The sequence below is a fragment of the Nycticebus coucang genome, chromosome 19 (assembly GCF_027406575.1).
Source record: "Nycticebus coucang isolate mNycCou1 chromosome 19, mNycCou1.pri, whole genome shotgun sequence".
Taxonomy (NCBI): Eukaryota; Metazoa; Chordata; class Mammalia; order Primates; family Lorisidae; genus Nycticebus; species Nycticebus coucang.
The window spans coordinates 12,666,126-12,686,838 of NC_069798.1; the positions used below are offsets into that span (position 1 = coordinate 12,666,126).

The following is a 20,713-nucleotide window of genomic DNA, read 5'->3' on the forward strand; positions in this document are numbered from 1 at the left end:
TAGGATTTTCTTTTTTTTTTTTTGAAGTTAGGAGGTCTTTTTTTTTTATTTTGCAGTTAGTAAAGCCTTTTTTTTACAGTTAAGGGGGCCTTTTTTTTCTGAAGTTAGGTTTTTTTTTTGTTCTTTTTGTTTTTTTTTTATAGATAAGGGGCACCTTTTTTTGAAGTTAGGAAAGCCTTTTTTTTTTAAGTTGGTTAGTTGGTTGGGGGTAGTTTCTAGGGGGGTTGCATCACAGTGATAACGCAAATAGTCAGAGCTCAGTGCTAATGCAAATTGTCAGTGCTCAGAGGTAATGCAAATGGTCAGAGCTCAGAGGTAATGCAAATAGTCAGTGCTCAGTGTTAATGCAAATTGTTAGTGCGCAGTATTAATGCAAACTGTCAGCAGTCAGTGTTATCGCAGTCAGTGGTCAGTGTTAATGCAAATGGTCAGTGCTCAGTGTTATCGCATGGGGGCCCCAAACTGGTAATCTGCCTAGGGCCCCATGGGAACTTAATCTGGCTCTGCAGACAGCCGAGGAGTAGGAAACCCAATTTAATTGCCAATAAGTGCATTTATATTCTGATTGCTATTCAGTCGTGTATGATGTTGTATGTTGTGTGCTGTGTAAGCCCCGGTTCACACTGTTGCGATCTCTGAGCAGTGCGAGTTCAGCCATATGCTTGTACAGCTGAACTCGCATTAGATTCTGAAGAAAAAAGGCATACGTGCCTTCTTTTTTCCTGCAGTGGAATCCGATCACATGGGTCTTCTCACCCATGAGATCAGATTCCTGTGCGAGTTCACAGATCACAGTGCGGTTCGCAAGGGTAGTGTGAACTGGAAAGGTGGTGGAGGAACCAGCTCTGTAACTGTGCCCGCACCGCACCCGTATGAGCCTGAGGTAAAAGTGGAGTTCCACCATATGGGCACTGGCAAGGCTGAAATGATGTGGCTGCACTGATGGACACCGATCAGACTGCATTGATGGGCACTGCTCAGACTGCATTGATGGGCAGTGCAGTCTATATGTCTCTGTGTGGGCAAAGTTACTGCTGGTATATTGTTTTTGTAGCACTGTATATATATATATATGTATATATATGTATGTATTTTACTAATACATAATACATATGTATGTATATATGTATACATACATAATATATGTATGTATTTTACATATATATATGTATGTATTTTACTAATAGTAATTTGGAATCCCTAGGAAACAATGATATCAAGAAAGAGAAAAATTGACTTGGAGTGTAGGATATTCAAAGAACAGTGGACTTATGATTACTTTTTCATGCAGTACAAGGAAAGAGCTGTATGTTTGATATGCCAGAAAAATATGATAGTTTGGTTGGAGAAGTGAGAAAAGATAAAATATTAAAACTGAAATATACATTGACAACTCAGCAAAATACTTTTGTGAAGCAGAAACAGCTAAATACTTCATTACTGTGAGCAAGTTTTCAAGTCGCCAAGATAATAGCGTGCACTGGCAGACCATTTGTGGAGGGAGAATTTGTTAAAGAATGCCTTTTTTCTGTTGCCAAACAGATGTGTCCAGAGAAGGCCGATTTATTTAGTACAGTGAGTCTTTCAGGACCCTCAATTACACGAAGGATTGAAGAAATGGGAGACAATTTGCATCAGCATTTGCAAAACTCCGCAAAAAACCTTTCCTATTTTTCCTTGGCACTTGACGAAAGTAATGATGCTCGTGATTCTGCACAACTTCTAATTTTTATTTGTGGTACGAATGACTATTTTGAAGTCACAGAAGAGCTTGCTGCACTGCAAAGAATCAAAGGAACAACTACAGGAGAGGATATTTATGAAAAGGTTTGCCAAACTATGAATAGTTTGGAGCTGGACTGGGCAAAACTAGCCAGTGTGAGAAGTGATGGTGCTCCTAGCATGGTGGGGGTCTAAAAAAGGAGTAATTGCTTGCATTAACCAAGAGATGGACAAACATAACCATTCTCATCCAATAGCCATACACTCCCTCATCCACCAACAAGCTCTGTGTAGTAAATTACTGAAGTGGGACTCTGTTATGAAAACTGTGGTATCTTGTATTAACTTCATTAGAGGTAATACACTAAACCACAGACAATTTTAGGAATTTCTGTCTGAGCTAAATGTTGCCTGTGAAGATGTTCCGTACCACACAGAAGTCCACTGGCTGAGTCGAGGGAGAGTTTTGAAACATTTCTATGACCTACTTCCACAGATTACAGCTTTTCTGCTTTCAAAAAACAAGTACCACAGCTCAATGATGCAGAATGGAAATGGCACCCTGCCTTTCTGACAGATGTAACAGAGCTAATCAACAGTTTCAATGTGCAACTTCAAGGAAAGGGGAAGCTCATCTGTGATATGCAATCACATGTGAAAGCATTTGAAGTAAAATTAGGCCTCCTGATCAAACAAGTGAAAGAGGAAATTTTCTGCCATCTCCCCACAACTCAAAATCTGTTAGGAGAAAATCCATTGATTGCATTCCCAAATAAAACGTGTGGATTCACTGGAAAAGTTGCAAAAGGAGTTCCAATTTAGATTGAAAGAGCTTCATCTCCATGAACAGGACATACAGCTTTTCCGTAACCCATTTTCTATTGACATTGAAAATGTGGAGACGATTTACCAAATGGAACTGGCTGAACTGCAGAATTGTGACTCTCTGAAAGATTCATTCAAGTCAAGCAGCCTTCCTAATTTCTATGCATCTCTCCCCTCTGAGACATATTCTAATCTCAGGAACCATGCACTCAAAATGGCAACCATCTTTGGTAGCACTTACATCTGTGAACAGACTTTTTCCAGAATGAAACATCTGAAATCTCCAACCAGATCTAGACTAACGGATGCACACTTGCATCACTTGTTATGACTAGCAGTGACAAATATGGAACCGGACCTTGACCATCTCATTAGCCCAAAGCAGGCCCATAGTTCCCATTGATATACTGGTAAGTTTGTTGATTTAACTTTACTTGTTCTTCATTTTAAATATTGTATTTGTTCCCATTTTGTTTTTTTACTTCAAAATAAGATGTGTGCATAGGAATTTGTTCATAGTTTCTTTTTTTTAACTATAGTCCGGCCCTCCAATGGTCTGAGGGACAGTGAACTGGCCCCCTGTTTAAAAAGTTTGAGGACCCCTGGACTAGATTAGAGGGCAGTAAAATTCTAAGAAAAGCAACCAGTTAAAAAGCTATTGAAACAATTCAGGCAAAATAGAATATGGATCTAAGGTAAGGCAGAGGTGGTAGAAATGAACAGGCAGAAATGAATAAAAGTGTCAATTAGAAAGCAGAAATTATGACCTGGAAACGAATTAGAGATTAGAACAGATATAGCACGCTTGTGAAAGACAGACAATGCAAAAATAACTGCTGGAGAGGGTATGGAGAGGGAATAGTGAGCTAGCTTTGGCCTACTATGAGGAACTTCAGAGGAATATGGGGAGAAAGATAAAAAGTCAGGCCTGGAGGTCCAAGGAGCAACCTGGACATACATGAGATTACCCACAGAACTCTGGGAAACATTTAATAATTGAGCAGAAAAAGATCCTGCAAAGAAGACTGAAAAATAAATAAAATTACAAAGGCAGAAAGAAAAAAAGGAAGAACATAAAAGCGTTACAAAAGCTTGAAGTTCCAAAGAAGAAGGAATAATCAGCCAAGAAGAAAAATGTTATGGACTGACAATTATTCATTGTATTTGGCAACTGTACAGTTGTTATTAGCATCTCTGCTAAAAGGTTTTCCAGGAATAGTTGAAAATTAGGTGATTTTTTTCACTTAATGCTAGGTAAATATACTATACATAATACTGAACATACACGGCACTCTACCGAGGGCCATAAAGTGAGACTCTGTCTCTACAAAAAAAAAAAAAATAAAAAAAAAAAAAAAAATAAACAGTCTTTCGCCTCCCCTATGATCTTAACAGAGAAAAGATAAAACACAGCTGCCACTGGCAGAAACTTATTGCTAATCATCACTGAACAGAATCAATCCAAAGAAAATACAAATCCTTTTGAGTATTTTTCAAGTCCTAATATACCTCTAATCCTATAGAGAAGTAATTCAGCGAGAGCTGGGTTACAGCAACTCCTTGTTACCTTCCCTAGATCAAAGATGCTTTATTTATTTTTTTTTTTTTTTGTAGAGACAGAGTCTCACTTTATGGCCCTTGGTAGAGTGCCGTGGCCTCACACAGCTCACAGCAACCTCCAACTACTGGGCTTAAGCATTCTCTTCCCTCAGCCTCCCGGTAGCTGGGACTACAGGCACCCGCCACAACGCCCAGCTATTTTTTTGGTTGCAGTTTGGCCGGGGCCGGGTTTGAACCCGCCACCCTCGGTATATGGGGCCGGCGCCTTACCGACTGAGCCGCAGGTGCCGCCCAAAGATGCTTTATTTTTAAAGATTTCTAAGCCCTTGTAGCTATGTAACTTGCTAAATATTTCTACTGGGATCAAACTTAAAAGAGAAAGATGACCTAACAAGTACTCAACAAATTCTTTCCCCCTTTTCTCACTTTCCCTTCCATCACATGTTCTCTTACATTTAACAGTAAATATATCAAGGAAAAAGAATTATATCAGCTTTTAAAAAATGTCTGCTACCATCTTTTCTTCTCTATTAAAAATATGTAGTCTATACAATTTTGATATGAGGACAATTAATGACAATTAAGGTTACGGGGGGGGGGGGAGGAAAAGCAGAGAGAAGGAAGAAGAGAGGGGGTGGGGCCTTGGTGTGTGCCACACCTTCCGGGGGCAAGACATGATTGCAAGAGGGACTTTACCTAACAATTGCAATCAGTGTAACCTGGCTTATTGTACCCTCAATGAATCCCCAACAATAAAAAAATAATAATAATAAAAATATATGTAGTCTATAGCACATGAAAAGTTTAAAAAAATGCTCTTAAGAAACTGATTTTTTTTAGGAACATCCTGGTCAACACAAAAAGGATCTTCTCCAATGTTAGCAAGTAAGATTATCTCATGAACAAGAGCTGTATAAACAATAGAAAAAATTCAAAACTAAAATTTATTTCCTAGAGTAATTTACTTCTCAGTGGATAAATTAGATGATGCTGACTATGATGCTTACTATTATTCTCCATTCCCCCCATTCTCTTCTAGCCTTGAGGACCCATCCTCTGTTCTTCCTTGCCCTAAAACCTACACATAGCATCATCTTGGTTCTGTTGCCCTATGATTTTAAGGTTAGCATCAGTTCAGAAGAGACACCACTGAGAAATCAGAAGGTAGAGAAAGGAAACATTCACTACTCCCCTGCCCTTCCCACTTCACTGTGGTTCTCCAGTGCTGCCTTCACGGGTACCCCCACACTGTCTCTGCTGTGGTTCTGACAGTGTTCTATGTTCCTCTTCTGTGTTGCCAGGCTTTCTCTGAGCTATGGTAACAAGATTTTCTCTCCTTGCCCCTTCAGTATAGGGGCAGTGGCTTCTGACTATCATTAGTCAATGGGTGTTTTAGCACCTTTCTTGTTACTTTTTTTTTTCTTTGTAGAGACAGAGTCTCACTTTATCACCCTCAGTAGAGTGCCATGGCGTCACAGCTCAAAGCAACCTCCAACTCCTGAGCTTAGGCGATTCCCTTGCCTCAGCCTCCCAGTTAGCTGGGACTACAGGCACCTGCCACAACACCTGGCTATTTCCTGTTGCAGTTTGGCCGGGGCCGGGTTTGAACCCGCCACCCTCGGTATATGGGGCCAGTGCCCTACTCACTGAGCCACAGGCGCCACCCTTTATTGTTACCCTTTACTGACAATTACAGTTATATTAATCATCTCATCAGTAAACTCTCATTTAACAGATGCATGAAAAGGTATGTATGTGCAACAGAATATTATTCAGCCTTAAAAAGAAAGGAAGCTCTGACACATACTATAACATAAACTTTGAAGACATGTTAAATGAAATAAGCCAATCACATAAGGACAAATATTGTATGATTCAGTTTGCATGCAGGACCTAGAACAGTCAAATTCATTGAGCCAGAAAGTAGAATGGTGGCTACTAGGACTTTTGGGAGTGTGGTGAAATGAGGAGCTATTGGTTAAGGGTATGGATTTTTAGGAGAGGATGATGAAAAAGTTCTAGAGTTGAATGGTGGTGACAGCTGCAAAACTATGTGAAAAATGCTTAACGGCACTGAACTGTATATTTAAAAATGTTTAAAATGGTAATTTCATGTTATTTACCACATGTCATTTAACCACACATACAAAAGAAACTCTTTTCATATAAATCTTTTGAATGTTACCTGTTTTCTTGGCAAGACTCTTAATGATGCACTGATTTGTCATATATTCCTAATTTCAAAGATTAAAAAGATGACCCCTATCAATCTGTATAGCAATTTATTTTTTATTTTTTGGAGACAGAGTTTCACTTTGGCACCCTCAGTAGAGTGCTGGGGCATCACAGCTCACAGCAGCCTCATAGTCTTGGGCTCAAGTGATCCCCTTGCCTCAGCCTCCCTAGTAGTTGGGACTACAGGCACCCACCACAATGCCTGGCTATTTTTAGAGACAGGGTCTCAATCTAGCTAAGGCTGGTCTCAAACTCATGAGCTCAGGTGATCCACCTGCCTCGGCCTCCAGAGTGATGGGATTACAGGCGGGAGCCACGGAGCCTGGCTTCTGTGCAGCAATTTAAAGCTTACTAACTATTCCTACATATTATTCCATTTGACACTAGTGAAAAAATCAGACTGAGAGGAGACAGTATATAAAAGTGCCATAAAAATCTAAGTTCACTAATTGCTTCTTTGCAAGCATCACATACTTTTACTCAATATCATGCACACAAATACACAATCTACAAAACAATTTCTTAAAAACAAACAATAAGAAAACACCTACCAAGCTTTTATCCACATTCGAGCTAGTTCTGTTATCATTAGGATTTGCTGAAGATAAATATCTGGGGGAAAGAAAAGTTTAAAAAGAAAACAAACAAAAAAGCTCTTTAATTACCAATAAAAACCAATGACAAATGTAACATCCTATTATACAGAGGTTGTCAAAAAGTTAAAACCTGTATTTTTAAATTTGTAATGCTCACGTCATGTTTGACTTCTGCAATTACAAGAAGTGTTCAATGCAACTTGTATGCATTTTGTTATCAGTATATATTGAGTGTTACAATTTTAGTACAGTTTTTCCTTTCCTAAAATGTGTATGTGTGTGTGTATATATGTGTGTGTGTTGTGTGAGTGTGTGTGTTTGAGGGGGCACCTTCTTATGTGTTCAGTATTATAGGACCCCTGCTTGTTAAAAATTAAGTAAAGGTTCATAATTATTGTAGAAACGTAATTCAGATATGTAGAAACGTAATTCAAATGTAATTCAGTTACACATATTAAAATAAAACCCCCAGTTGGGTCTGGAGTAGCTGCCTGTAATCATAGGGCTTAGAATTCCTGCAGCAAACATATGAATATTCATACCAAGTAGGATAAATAAAAAATATAAATAGTTTCAAGTTAGTTTATATCAGGTTTTTTGGCTGTAAGAGCACATTACAACAGGTTTTGCCACCAAACAAGTAAATAAAAACATTAGTTTTCAGAGCTTTTTGGATTTAAGAATCACAGATAAGGAAATACTGACTTACATAGACTTGTGCACCTGCCCTGCACTCGACTGTCCTTCAACAAACCATTACATTGTCCTTCCGTGTAAATAAAACATAAGCATTCTTGCCTGAGTGGTTGAAAGAACAATACCAAAGTTTGGGCGATATCCTGCTAATCTTTTAGGACTCTAAACCTTGCAGAGTTCTTTAAATTCAGTGAGAAGTTAGAATTATATATACATAAAAGCTGTTAGTGAATTTTAGACATCTCATTAAATTCTCATCTAAATAGATCACATATGTGAAAAAAATGTTCAAAGCTACCAAATGTTATGTAAGCTACCACTATTGCCACCATGCTACAATTACCTCAATTGCTACTTCTACCATCACCACCACTGTAGTCAGCAGCCTGATTAACCAGCAGAGCTCTCTCAAAAGAGATCAAACAGTTACAGCACATCTCACAGCTGCTAAGGGGCAGTTGTTAACACACTAGACAATTAATAGTGAATAACAGAAGATAATCAAGTATTCTTTAAGTAGCATTAAACCTACAAAGTATAATGATGTTCTAAAAGAAATAGGTACAAATACGTCATTTCTTAGGTCTTCCTTTAAAAAGTATTCCACTCCAATGGAGAGTCAAATAACTGGGAGACAATAATAGGGGTTACGCAGGTTTATAGAGGAAGGGACCTGTGTAAATGGCAAATTCTACATGTAGTGCAATTTAATCCCATTAACCATCCCAGAAATTCAATGTGAGATTGTTTATACACATACCGCAAAGCCAATGTAATCTAATTAGATCAGACTATGTGCTCTCTAAGCTATTGTCTAAACTTGATATATAAATGAAATTGACATTTAGCCTTTGGCAAAATTAGTAATATACAATTCTCTGAATGCAGCAAGGGAAATGTAAGAATGCTACCTGTATATATCCATTCCAGTTTCTATTTTCTTTCAAGGTCCTTTTGCATATTATATTGTTGCATTTACATAGAATCTGGTCATTTAGGTAACGTTTTATGAAAAAAAGAGCCCATTAGGAATGTAGGTAAAAGTCTAAGGCCATCGTACAAATAATGTATAATTCAGCTGTACTTAGGCAATGAAGATCTCCTTGTTAGCTAAAAGCATGTTTGGATTTCAGGGATAAGAATTTCAGAAGTTTTCTAAAGAATTTCATACCAGTATGTTCAAAATTATACTTACATGTTACAGCAAGGCTAACCAATATTTTGCTGATTCTTTAATTCTTAAAAGCAACCATACCTTTTTCCATTCATGTAATAAGCAATTACTTAAACAATATTACATACATTAGTTAATAATGCTGTCACATTATACAGTATAATTCAATTTTTAAGAAACTTAGCTATTAGTTCAGGATATGAAACACGAACTCAAGGAAAAACCAGAGAACATAATCGAGTGCAGGACAATTATAAGTATAATTAATGTTAATTTAACCTAAATAAAAATAGATAAAATAATTAACAGCTAGATTCTACTACAGAAAATCTAAAAATGCTGGGGGTTGTTTATGTCCTCATCAGTGTTTCAGAAACCAAGCCAAAAATTAACTGATAAAAACACAAAAAATGAAAGGATGCTTCAGCAAAAACTACCCTGAAGCTCTTCTATGTATGTATGGCAATATAAAGTAGCTACACTATTATAGTCATGAAATGTTAAGGAGAAAAAAAAAAAAAAAGATTAAAATATTGGACTTTTCAATGGGTCAAAACATCATCATCCAGGTAGCTAGATGGATGATGATGTAACAAAAAGTATTTAATACTACTTCACAGTGGATTATTGGAGAAGTTTCAAAAAGCAGAATTAAATTCCCTTTGTGTTTTTAAACTTGACCTGAATTGTTCTTATAAAAAATGCACTTATACTGAAATGACAAGACCCTTCACATAAACGTAAGTGTAGCTATAATAACCTCAAATTTAATAATTACTCCCAACAAATCAATTATCTAATACCACTCTAATGGAGTATAATTTAATTGGAAATACGTATTTTTCAAGTAATTAAAAAATAATAGTGCCTTGGCACTGTAGTTCAAGCGGCTAAAGCCCCAGCCACATATACCAGAGCTGACAGGTTCAAATTCAGCCCAGGCCTGCCAAATAACAATGACAATTCCAACAAAAAACCAGCCAGGCATTGTGGCAGGTGCCTGTAGTCCCAGCTACTTGGGAGGCTGAGGCAAGAGAATCACTTAAGCCCAGGAGTTGGAGGTGTGATGCCACAGTACCCTACCCAGGGCAACAACTTGAGGCTCTGTCTCAAAAAAAAGTAAGTAGATTTAACATATCCAGTAAGTGTTGCTTACTGTATTATATTTACTGTATTATACAGGTCTAGCACTTTGTTTAGATTTCTACTATCTAGTACTTACCACTCTATGTTGTATAATTTATCCATTTCCTCACTAGGATATAAACATCTCAAGAGAAGGTACTATATCTTATTCATCCTTCTCCATGCACCTTGGTGCTTAGTATATACCTGACAAAGAGTAAGTTATCAAATAGATCTGTTGAAGGAATGAGTGAATGCTTAGCACACTAAAACAATGTTGAATGTTTAACTTGTATCTCAAGTACATTTGAAAAGACTAAAGCTAACATTAGCTCATATTAATGATAATAGCTAACACTGATAGCTTACTACACACAAAACACTGTTCTGAATGCTTTCCTGTGTTTTGATTTACTTAACTCTTACAACAGCCCTATAAGGCAAGTAGTAGCAGCAGCAGCAGCATCCTTAGTTTTGAAGAAAAGGAGGCATAAAAGGTTAAATGCATTTGTTCAAACTCACAGTGTATACACTATGTGTTATAACATATGGTAAATTCATTAAAATGGGTTTGGAGAGGAATAATTTAATTTTCCAAGAGCTAAAAATTATGGAACTTTGATAGCACCAATACAGTGACGATAATGCTAGCAATGTTCATATGTTCTACTAAAATAGTATTATAAACTGTAACTCTTTAGATAATATTGGCCAAAGCATCAACATTAATAGTATCTTTTGTGCTATTAATTGCCATAACATGAGAATATATAGTATATAATTTAGCAAAACAATTTTTAAAAACAATATCCTAAATGTGGGTGAATCTGAAAAAAATTAAATATGAAATACTAGAAATATCAAGCATCAATGGAAAATAGCATTATTGTAAGATACATCTTTATACACCAGTAAGCTTACTTTAAAATGATTTAGAAATCCTGAAGAAAACAATATGAATGTGACAAAATCAGACCTATTCCTAAAATCACAGCTTAGAACACTTACCTACGATTGCTATAATATGTAAATCCTACAAAAGGTAGCTGATTGCCAACAAAAGCTTTAGGAATAGGAAATGTTTCTTCATCTCCTTTATCTTCTTCCAAGTCATCAAAATTACTAGTATCAATGTCACTACTTAAATCAGGTACGACTGGTGCTACAGCTAAAAACAGAAGCAAAATTAGGTTCATTTCAAATTTAATATACAAATAAAATGAAGTAATGAAGCACAAATTTTATATCAACTAGTGATGTTTTCTCTTATGAACAGCTTGCAAACCACAAATTCCATAGGAGTTGAATCCCATTATACTAAGCTTTAGTAGAATTAAACATTATGATATTGATCATTTTGTAATTCTAGAAAAAAATTACCGTGTAATTATCTATACCTCAAATATAACTTGTATATTAAAAATCAAGTATTATTAAAGTTTGTTTGAGATACACCAAAGTATCTAATACACAAAAGCACTTGGGATTACAGAAATGACTTTTTAGAAGCTATACCATAACAAACCATACTTTGAAAAGTTGGTTAGTTTCAAATACAGTAAAGGCATCCCCCAGGTTCCTGAGAACATCTTTAGGTCAAATTTGTATGTAACTCAAATCTCTGATGAACAGTGCATATATGGTAATAATAATCATGGTAAAAATAATATGGTGTAATGCTATAGTAATAATAATAATTAGAATACCCATGTAATAATGTTATAAAAACTATTGTGCTCTTCCTTTTAATTCAAACAAATGGAGTACAAAAACAAACTCATACAAAACTTTTAGATAGAATACAGGAAAAATCTCAAAAAAGAATGTTAAAGGTGAACTGTCCTCTAATGCTGCATCAATATAAGGCTAGTAAGAATGTTACACTTATTCTGATCTTCTAATCAAACCAATAATAACCTTTCCATTTTAATAATTAATCCATTAGTAATACCATGAAATCTTAGTAATAATTGATGCTTTCACTGGAGCACTGCCTTTCACATGTTCCATTATTCTCACTTTATCCTTACAATTATTCCAACAGTTAGTTGCACTACTAATGCCTAATGCCTTCTCAATCAATGATGACATCCGGCCTTTCACTGAATGCTTACTTACTATTTCTACTGTTGTTTACAAAGTTGTTTGTAATCAACTTTCTCTTCACTACAGGTTCAGGACTTGCAATGGAATTTCACTTTGGAAGATGGTCATAAGGGTAAACACAGACCCACAAAATCAAATTAAAATGTTAAAAGTGATGCTGTGTATAAGTGACCATATAAACAATGAGACTAGCTGGTAGCATAAAGATGTTGCAGCCACAAGTCACTCATGCCATGTGGATTTGCTTACATATACGTGGAAGAAACTACTCCCTGAATTATTCATTTAATTATTCATCATCCTTAGGGGAGCTTTGGAGCCCGTTCGTAAGTAGAGAATGCCGTAAATTGGGTCATAAGTAACCTGGGAACTGCTTATGGTTTCTTTAGTTTAATCTGCTTTATAGCAAACTAGAAATCAAGGTTACTTCTTTAGTTTCCTGGATATAATAATTTGGAACTGAAATAATGTTACTCACTTAGAATGATCAATACTCCTCTCCCTCACTTCAACATCTCCATAAGCTAAAGCCATAAGGATCAAAATATTTTGAATTATATTTTCAGACTAACTACCCCCAGAATTAAGTGATTAAGGATCAACTGAGTGAGGCATTTATGATATAATTATCGGGAAAAACGAGTAGGGATACAAAACATGGATACAACATCTTCAAGAATTATAGTCTTGATGGAAAAAAGTCTTATCAATATGTGACAATGTCTAAATATTCATGACACAGGAAAAGATACTATACGATACTAACACTACTATCTTCTTTTGGAGCTTGAATACGTTAGAAGGAATACATTTAAAATAAATTTTGAGAGAAATGTTTTTTCAGTTTAAAGATACTACAGCACAATAAAACATCACTGACTTACTAGGATTAAAATACTGAAAAATTATTTTCAACACAAACATCTCATGTTCCTTTATAGAAAAAGATGAAGATGAGCAAACAAACAAAAACAGCTCCACTAGTTTTATACTCAATCTCCTTATATAAAGGAATCATTTGTCTTTTTAATCATCTGAGTATTTTAGGCAAGAAATACATATTGTAGTACTATCTCAGATATACTGAACTGTTCACAGAACAAAACACATTTAGCTCAATGAAGCTGCAATACTATTAACAATAGTAAGGACAGAGTAATAAAACAGCTTTGCTAACATTCCCTTTCCTTACTGGCCACGGGGACTGTGTAACTAGGCAATACTGTTTCCTAACACTAACTGCCTAATTTGTAAAATGAGGGGGAAATAAAGATTGCTGCTCCTTGGAAAGTACTTGGCATAAATTTCATTTTAAACCAGTGGTTCTCAGTCAGCACCTAATGAATCCAGGGATGCTGGTAAATATACTCCTATGTTCAGGACAACCTCACAAAAAGATTTATCTGGGCAACTGCCTGCTTTAAAATTATCATATAAGGAAGATTTTCAAGAGAAGCAGAGTAGTGTTGTACAGTAGAGCTGTATTTTCTCTTGATGTTTCTAAGGGACCTGTTTGTTTTAAAGATGACATATTATTTCATAGTACTTTTAATTTTTATTTGATTTTTTTTCTGAGACAGTCTCACCATGTCACCCCTGGTAGAGTGCCATGGTGTTACAGCTCACAGCAATCTCAAACTCTTGGGCTTAAGTGATTCTCTTGCCTCAGCCTCCCAAGTATCTGGGACTATAGGCACCCACCACAATGCCACAACATTGTCATTGTTGTTTAGCAGGCCCAAGGCCAGGCTCGAACCCATCAGCCTCGGTGCATGTGGCTGGCACCATAACCACTGTGCTTTGGGTGCCAAGCCTCCTAGTTTTTAAATGAGACCAGTTCTATCTGTTTAAGTTCTGAGATACAAGTGAAGGAAATCCTGGAAGATTTGTAAAATTAATTATTTCTGCTTTGAAATTAAGACATGTAGCGTTTACACAGTGCCATATAACGGCAATCACTTCAGAACTCATAAATAATAAGAATAAAGGCAGCACTATTGAATTATCACTAATATATAAGGTATTCAACTTATTAACAAATTAGCTCTGATTAAGTAACTAATCACCTAAGAATATTGTTCCATAAAAAAGAATCCAGTTAATGTCACCAAAAGCAGGTTAGGGAATTCTAACAACCCATATCTCTACTGAAGCAACTACTTAACTGGCAAAAACTATCAGAAACAACCTCTTGAGAATTTTGGAATCTAATAAAAAATTTATAAAAAGTAGCCGGGCATTGTGGCGGGTGCCTGTAGTCCCAGCTGCTCGGGAGGCTGAGGCAAGAGAATCGCTTAAGCCCAGGAGTTAGAGGTTGCTGTGAGCTGTGTGAGGCCACAGCACTCTACCCGAGGGCGGTACAGTGAGACTCTGTCTCTACAAAAAAAAAAAAAAAAAAATTTATAAAAAGGAGGAAAGCATTTAATAAAGAAAGAGGCTGCTAACTTTTTGGAATTTAAAGTAATCTCTGTTCCTGGCTAAGATAACAGAATGGAGACTTAGTATATGACAAGGAGCACAGACTTTGCAAAAATAGTTTGGAAAAGTCACTAAATGAATGACTACACCTACAACAGTGACTTTCTAACCAGTGTGGCTCTAAACTGAGGGTGAACAAGATCAGGAAGCTCATGAACTTCTACCAGAAACCAAGCTATATTCTGTATCCTCTTCTGATACCACCAAGGAACATGAAGTGAAGACTAATTGCCTCTGTAACTTGGGAACATGTGAGTAGTAAAACTACCTCCCCAAAACTGTTTGTATAAGAAAGCAATTTTGCTAAAGAAAATGGAATGTCAACAAAATTAAAAAAAATTAACAACTGTTAAATAATTTTTTAAAATTTAGCAGGTTAGAGAGTCAGTTCAGAATAAAAGAATTCTTGGTATTTTAGGGGTGGGAAGTGAAGGGATAGGAAGAGGGTAAGGGCAGAAAAGAACAGTAAGTTCTAAGAATTCAATTTTTCTTTCTTTTATTTCAATAACCACAAAGAGAACTATTAGAATCAGGAAAAACCTACCAAAATGTTTACAAGTATGCCAAATCTAAATATACTATAACACAGATAACGATATAGCTCTTAAAAACATAGAGAAATGATAATACTAATAACATCACATAAAGATATTAACAGAGTATCTTTAAAATATAAATAAAATTTGCTTAATTTAGGTCAATGAAGTATTTCACTTGCTTTTTTCACAAATAAAAGCAGTATGAAAGAGGTTCAGCAATATAAAAAAATGCCATTGTTTTAGACTCTAATTTTTTGAGCTCCATAAGGGAAAAAAACTTTTGTTTGATCACTTTTTCCCAGTAACTGAATCAGAAAAATGTTCAGCACATAATAGGTGTTCAAAATATATTTGTTACCTCTTCTTCTAATTAAATCATTTTCAACATATAAAAGAAAATACATTCTCCTTATGTTTCAAGGTGATTTACTATGTGGTTATTATGTATTATTTACATTGCCTAACTTTGTTTGAAAAAGAACTTAATGCAATACAAAATATACTTCAATCCCATTAAAAAATTTTTCATATTTACGATCATATTTGTATGTTTTCAGTCTTCTTAAACTTTACTAAGAATGTAATCTGAATAGAAAAACAAAGCTTTTGGCCAGGCGTGGTGGCTCATGCCTGTAATACCAGCACTCCAGGAGGCCAAGGCAGGTGGGACTGTCTGTGCTCACAGGTTTGAGACCAGCCTGAGCCAGAGTGAGACCTCCTCTCTAAAAATAGCTGGGCATTGTGGCAGGCGCCTGTAGTCCTAGTTACTTGGGAGGCAGAAGAGATTCTCTTGAGCCCAAGAGTTTGAGGTTGCTGTGAGCTATGATGCTATGGCATTGTACAGAAGGTGACAGGAAGGGAGGGAGGGAGGAAGGAAGAAAAAAGAAAAGAAAAAGGAAAAGGAAAAGGAAAAGAAAGGAAAGGAAAGGAAAAGAAAAACAAAGCTTTTCCATGTAACCATTTGTCTCAATCCCTGTTCATCTCTTTGTTTTTTGTTTTTGTTTTTTCCTGAGACAAAGTCTCACTATGTCGGTAGAGTGCTGTGGCATCACAGCACAGCAACCTCAAACTCTTAGGCTTAAGTGATTCTCTTGCCTCAGACTCCCAAGTAGCTGGGACTACAGGCACCCACCACAATGCCCTGCTATTTTTGGTTGTCATTGTTGTTTGGCACGCCTGGGCTGGATTTGACCCCACCAGCTCTGGTGTATGTGGCTGGCGCCCTAGCCCCTAAGCTACAGGCACTGACCCCATCTCTCTGTCTTGCAATAATTTCTCTAATTACAGCATGAAGAAAATAATCATGTCACATATATTTCTGAAAAGGAGGAAGTCCTTTATTTACTAGTTAATAAATTCTCTTAACATCCGGCTGCTCCTGTAGCTTCTCCAGACAGCTGGCCATTCAATGACCTTCTTTGTTGTGGTATAATTTCTTAAATTTCCAGAAGAATTTATTTCCCCCTTTCCCTTCTTAGACAATTTTACACCTTAGTACAATGAATGTACTGTACTTGAAGGCAACATAACTGTTCTTTTAAAACATCTGGTAAGTAGAGTTACTTCACTAACACATTAGCAAATTTACATACTCTATTTCAGCAGAATTCACAAGATTTTTTTTCTCTCATAAATGAACTGTCCTTTACTGTCTCAACTAGATAGGCAGTTGACAAATAACTAATACATTAAAAGTTTCTAAAACTACATAGCTGAGTTCATGTCCATTATTAATGTTCAATACTATTGCTACCACATCAAATTACAATATCCCTTCTCTGATAAATAAATAGGAAAAAGAGACTTCAAACAGGAGAAAAATGAACTCTTTACCTCCCAACTCTACAAAGATGATGGGAATCTTTGGTGATATCTTAACTTTGATTCAGCCATGTCGCACAAAGTTTTCTTTCTGTGAATCGCCTTAATTTTAATTTTTCTTCAAAAAATAAGAAAATGTTCTAAACTGAAAATTAATTTCTTGTATATTACGTATTTTAGTATTTCTAAATTATAAGTTCCAAAGCCTAATGGAATCAAAAATACTACAATTTCCTGTTGCTGTATAAAGAGAATTAAAGTGAATTCTGACATTTATTAATAACACAATTTTTTCATGTTTTAGGTTTTAATGAAAACAAGAGAATAACTTGTCTTTTCACAAAATTTTTAATTTGAATCTCCCATAATGAGATAAGTCTTAAACAATTTGACAAATATCAAAAATCAAATTATGACTGCAAACCTAAATCCATTGCATTTATATTCTGTTCCATCTTGGAATCTTTTTTTTTAGCCAGGGTCTTCCTCTGACTCCCAGCTAGAGTATAGTGGTATCATCATAGCTCACTGCAACCTAAAACTCCTGGACTCAAGTGATCCTCCTGCCTCCACCTCCTAAGGAGCTGGGACTACAGACGAGCACCACCGTGTCCAGGGAACTTTTCCATTTTTTTTTTTTTTTTTTGAGAGACAAGTTATTGCTCTTGCTCAGGCTCCTGGCCTCAGCCTCCCAGAGCACTAAGATGATAGGCAGGGGCCGCTGCATCTGGCCCATCTTGGTATCTTCAGTAGGAGTAAGAGAAGCAGCAGTACAATTTCCCCAATATTATCAAATAGCCTCTCTTTAATTGGGCTAAGACAATTTCCATACAAAGTACCTGTGTGCCTTTGATTTTCATTAGATATGCACAAATACTATGCAAGGCAATTTCAGATTATTTACCACAACTACTTTCAAATATTTACTGCAATGTGCAAGAAAAAAAAAACTTACTGTCTCGAAGTGTTTCCCAAGCCCACTGATCATTTTTGAAGAAGAGATGTCGTTTGATTTCTTCTACACCATTTCGCCCTAATCTCACTTCTCTGAATAGAGAGGAGAAAAATAATTAATCATTTCTTACTATGTTTTATAACCTGTCCAGTTTATTTGTGACAGAATGCTAAATCTGTGTAGGATAACAAATACAGTTCTAAGTCACCCTTGAAATTATATTCATTGTCAGCATTATTTTCAAATAGAAAATATTTCTATTCTCAAATAGAAAATATGTTGAAGAGAACATTAAAGAAAAATTTTAAAAGAATACTAAAGAAATAATATATAAAACCATAGATTTGCTGATACTCTATGACTTTTTGTTTGAGACACATCCTCAAGCTTTGGCCCTGGATAGAGTGCTGTGACATCACAGCTCACAGCAACCTCCAACTCCTGAGCTCAAGCAATTCTCTTGCCTCAGCCTCCCAAGTAGCTGGGACTACAGGCGCCCACCACAAAGCCCAGCTATTTGTTGGTTGTAGTTGTCATTGTTGTTTGGCAGGCCAAGGATGGATTCCAACCCGCCAGCTCTGGCGTATGTGGCTGGCACTTTAGCCACTTGAGCTACAGGCGCCGTGCTGACTTTTTTATATTAACAAGGAAAACACATGAATCATCACCTTGTTTCATTAGCATAATAAAGCAAGCATTTTCCTGACAGTTTCTTTCTCACAGTGGTAAAGTTACATTTCTTTTTTTCCTAACCTTTAACTTTGGTAGCAACACTAGATGCTACCAAAAACTCTAGAAACATATTTTAAATTTCCATTTTATAATCTATTAAATATTTTTGACCAATCAAAAACCATTAACAACTAATTCTTTTTTTTTTTTTTTTTTTTTGTTTGAGACAGAGTCTCACTATGGTAGAATGCCGAGGTGTCACAGCTCACAGCGACCTCAAACTCTTGGGCTTAAGTGATTCTCTTGCCTCAGGCTTCCAAGTAGCTCATGGCTATTTTTTTGTTGCAGTTGTCAATGTTGTTTTTAGCTGCCCCAGGCTGGGTTCAAACCCGCCTGCTTCAGTGTATGTGGCTGGTGCTGTAATCACTGTGCTATGGGCGCCAAGCCAAACAAATAATTCTTGACACAATTCAGAGCAATGGGCAAGTTATTGATCCCTGGTTTCTTTTTGGTGAGCATAAAGATTTTTTAAATGTGACTTTAGCTGAATTGGAAAGAAGAACTCAGCACCTTTTGTTCTCTAGCAGTGATTATAAATAATGAGAATACTCTGAATTCTAAATTTTCTAAGTTAAAAGATAAATTAGATGTGTTACTTTCTCTAAAAAGCTTTTGTGTATTCTTCCAGACTAGATTAGAAAATCTCTCCAGCACATAGTACTTATCTCTTGGTAATTATCTCTCTGTACTATAAATGTCTGATTTGCAAGTCTAATTTCCCCAAAGGGCTAGGTCTTTCAGAAAAGGAGCCATGTATCTTCCTCACTTCTATATTCCTAGCACGAATACACAGCATAATATAGTTCTTTATATTAAAATGTAAAAGTTTCAAAAATTATATTTCCTTTCAAACTCAAAAGGACATAATGAAGGAAGATAAAGTTAATTTTAATTAAAGTAGATCTCAAATTGAAATATATTTAAAATTACTAGGCCTCCCTACTTTTAAAATAAACAATATACAATCATAAATAGGAAGTATAATCTTACAAATTCAGTTTTATATTTCAAAAGTAAACCACCAGGATACATATAGTATACCATTTTTGTTTCAAAACATATACATTAAAAAAAAAAATATATATATACATGTATATTCCATCTACATTTAGAAAAATGATTGCTGAATCTGAAGATAGAAAAAAAGACTGTGTCTAAAAGAAAGGAGGTAGAAAATACAACTCTGTGTGTGTGTGTATATATATGCATACACATATATTTTCTTATAGCTTTATACTATTTGTTATTTCAACAAGCATATATTGTAAATTATCAAATCTAAAACAGCATAAATTAGATGTATCATTTTTGTATCACTAGAAAATAAAAGCTCTCCATTAAATTAATATGTATCATTGATTATGAGATAAAATCTGATTTTAGAGATGTTAACATGTTTAAAAAAGCTTTTAGAACTCAATAAAATACACTATCATTTTTATAACTAGCTAAGTTAAAAATTCTACAACAAAAGAAAAACAATCTTCTGGTTTGGACATCAGCCAAGACTTTTTTTGGGGGGTTGGGGGGGATAGTCTCATTATGTTGCCCTCAGTAGAGTACCATAACGTCACAGCTCACAGCAACCTCAAACTCTTGGGCTTAAGTGATTCTCTTGCCTCAGCCTCCCAAAGTAGATGGGACTACAAGCGCCTGCTACAAAGCCCAGCTATATTTTGTTGTTGTTTAGCAGGCCCGGGCCAGGTACGAACCTGCCACCTTTGGTGTGTTGGCTGGCGCTTTAACCACTGTGCTACAGGCACCAAGCCCAAGACTGTTTTACTACCAATTTCTTAGGTATGATGAGCACGCTGAGATCCAGAAAAGACATCCAGAATATCATAAAATTGTATCAGGTTTATTGTCATGAATAATTTTCAAAATTATTAAATTCTAAATATTCATAGGCAGAAGATTCTATACAGACCTTAAAATCTGAGCAACAAGATGGGATGTCCTTAGAATTAATAGAAATTCAGTGATAAAATTATTTACCTGTCAGTAAGGAAGGCACAAATAAGATTTTTTGCTTCTTTTGATATGTCATTGTCATCAGGGAAGGTAAGTGAATTTTTATGGTTCATAATCTTACTATAAGTCCCAACCAGAGAATCTGCATAAAATGGTGTATCACCTGAATAATTGATAG

General features: G+C 35.8%; 1 protein-coding gene across 4 annotated transcripts in view; it reads right to left on the reverse strand.

Moving 5' to 3' along the window:
- Positions 1 to 20,713, reverse strand: part of ROCK1 (Rho associated coiled-coil containing protein kinase 1) — a 160,625-nt gene that overhangs the window by 58,832 nt on the left and 81,080 nt on the right. For all 4 annotated transcript variants that reach the window (XR_008375957.1, XM_053571384.1, XM_053571386.1 and 1 more), the window contains exons 8-11: positions 20,560 to 20,698; positions 17,833 to 17,924; positions 10,942 to 11,101; positions 6,894 to 6,954 (exon numbers count right to left, since the gene is read on the reverse strand). Coding sequence is in view for 3 of the 4 variants with exons in the window: in XM_053571384.1 (XP_053427359.1) it covers positions 6,894 to 6,954; positions 10,942 to 11,101; positions 17,833 to 17,924; positions 20,560 to 20,698 (452 nt within the window). In the remaining variant the exon portion in view is untranslated. The remainder of the gene's footprint in view (positions 1 to 6,893; positions 6,955 to 10,941; positions 11,102 to 17,832; positions 17,925 to 20,559; positions 20,699 to 20,713) is intronic.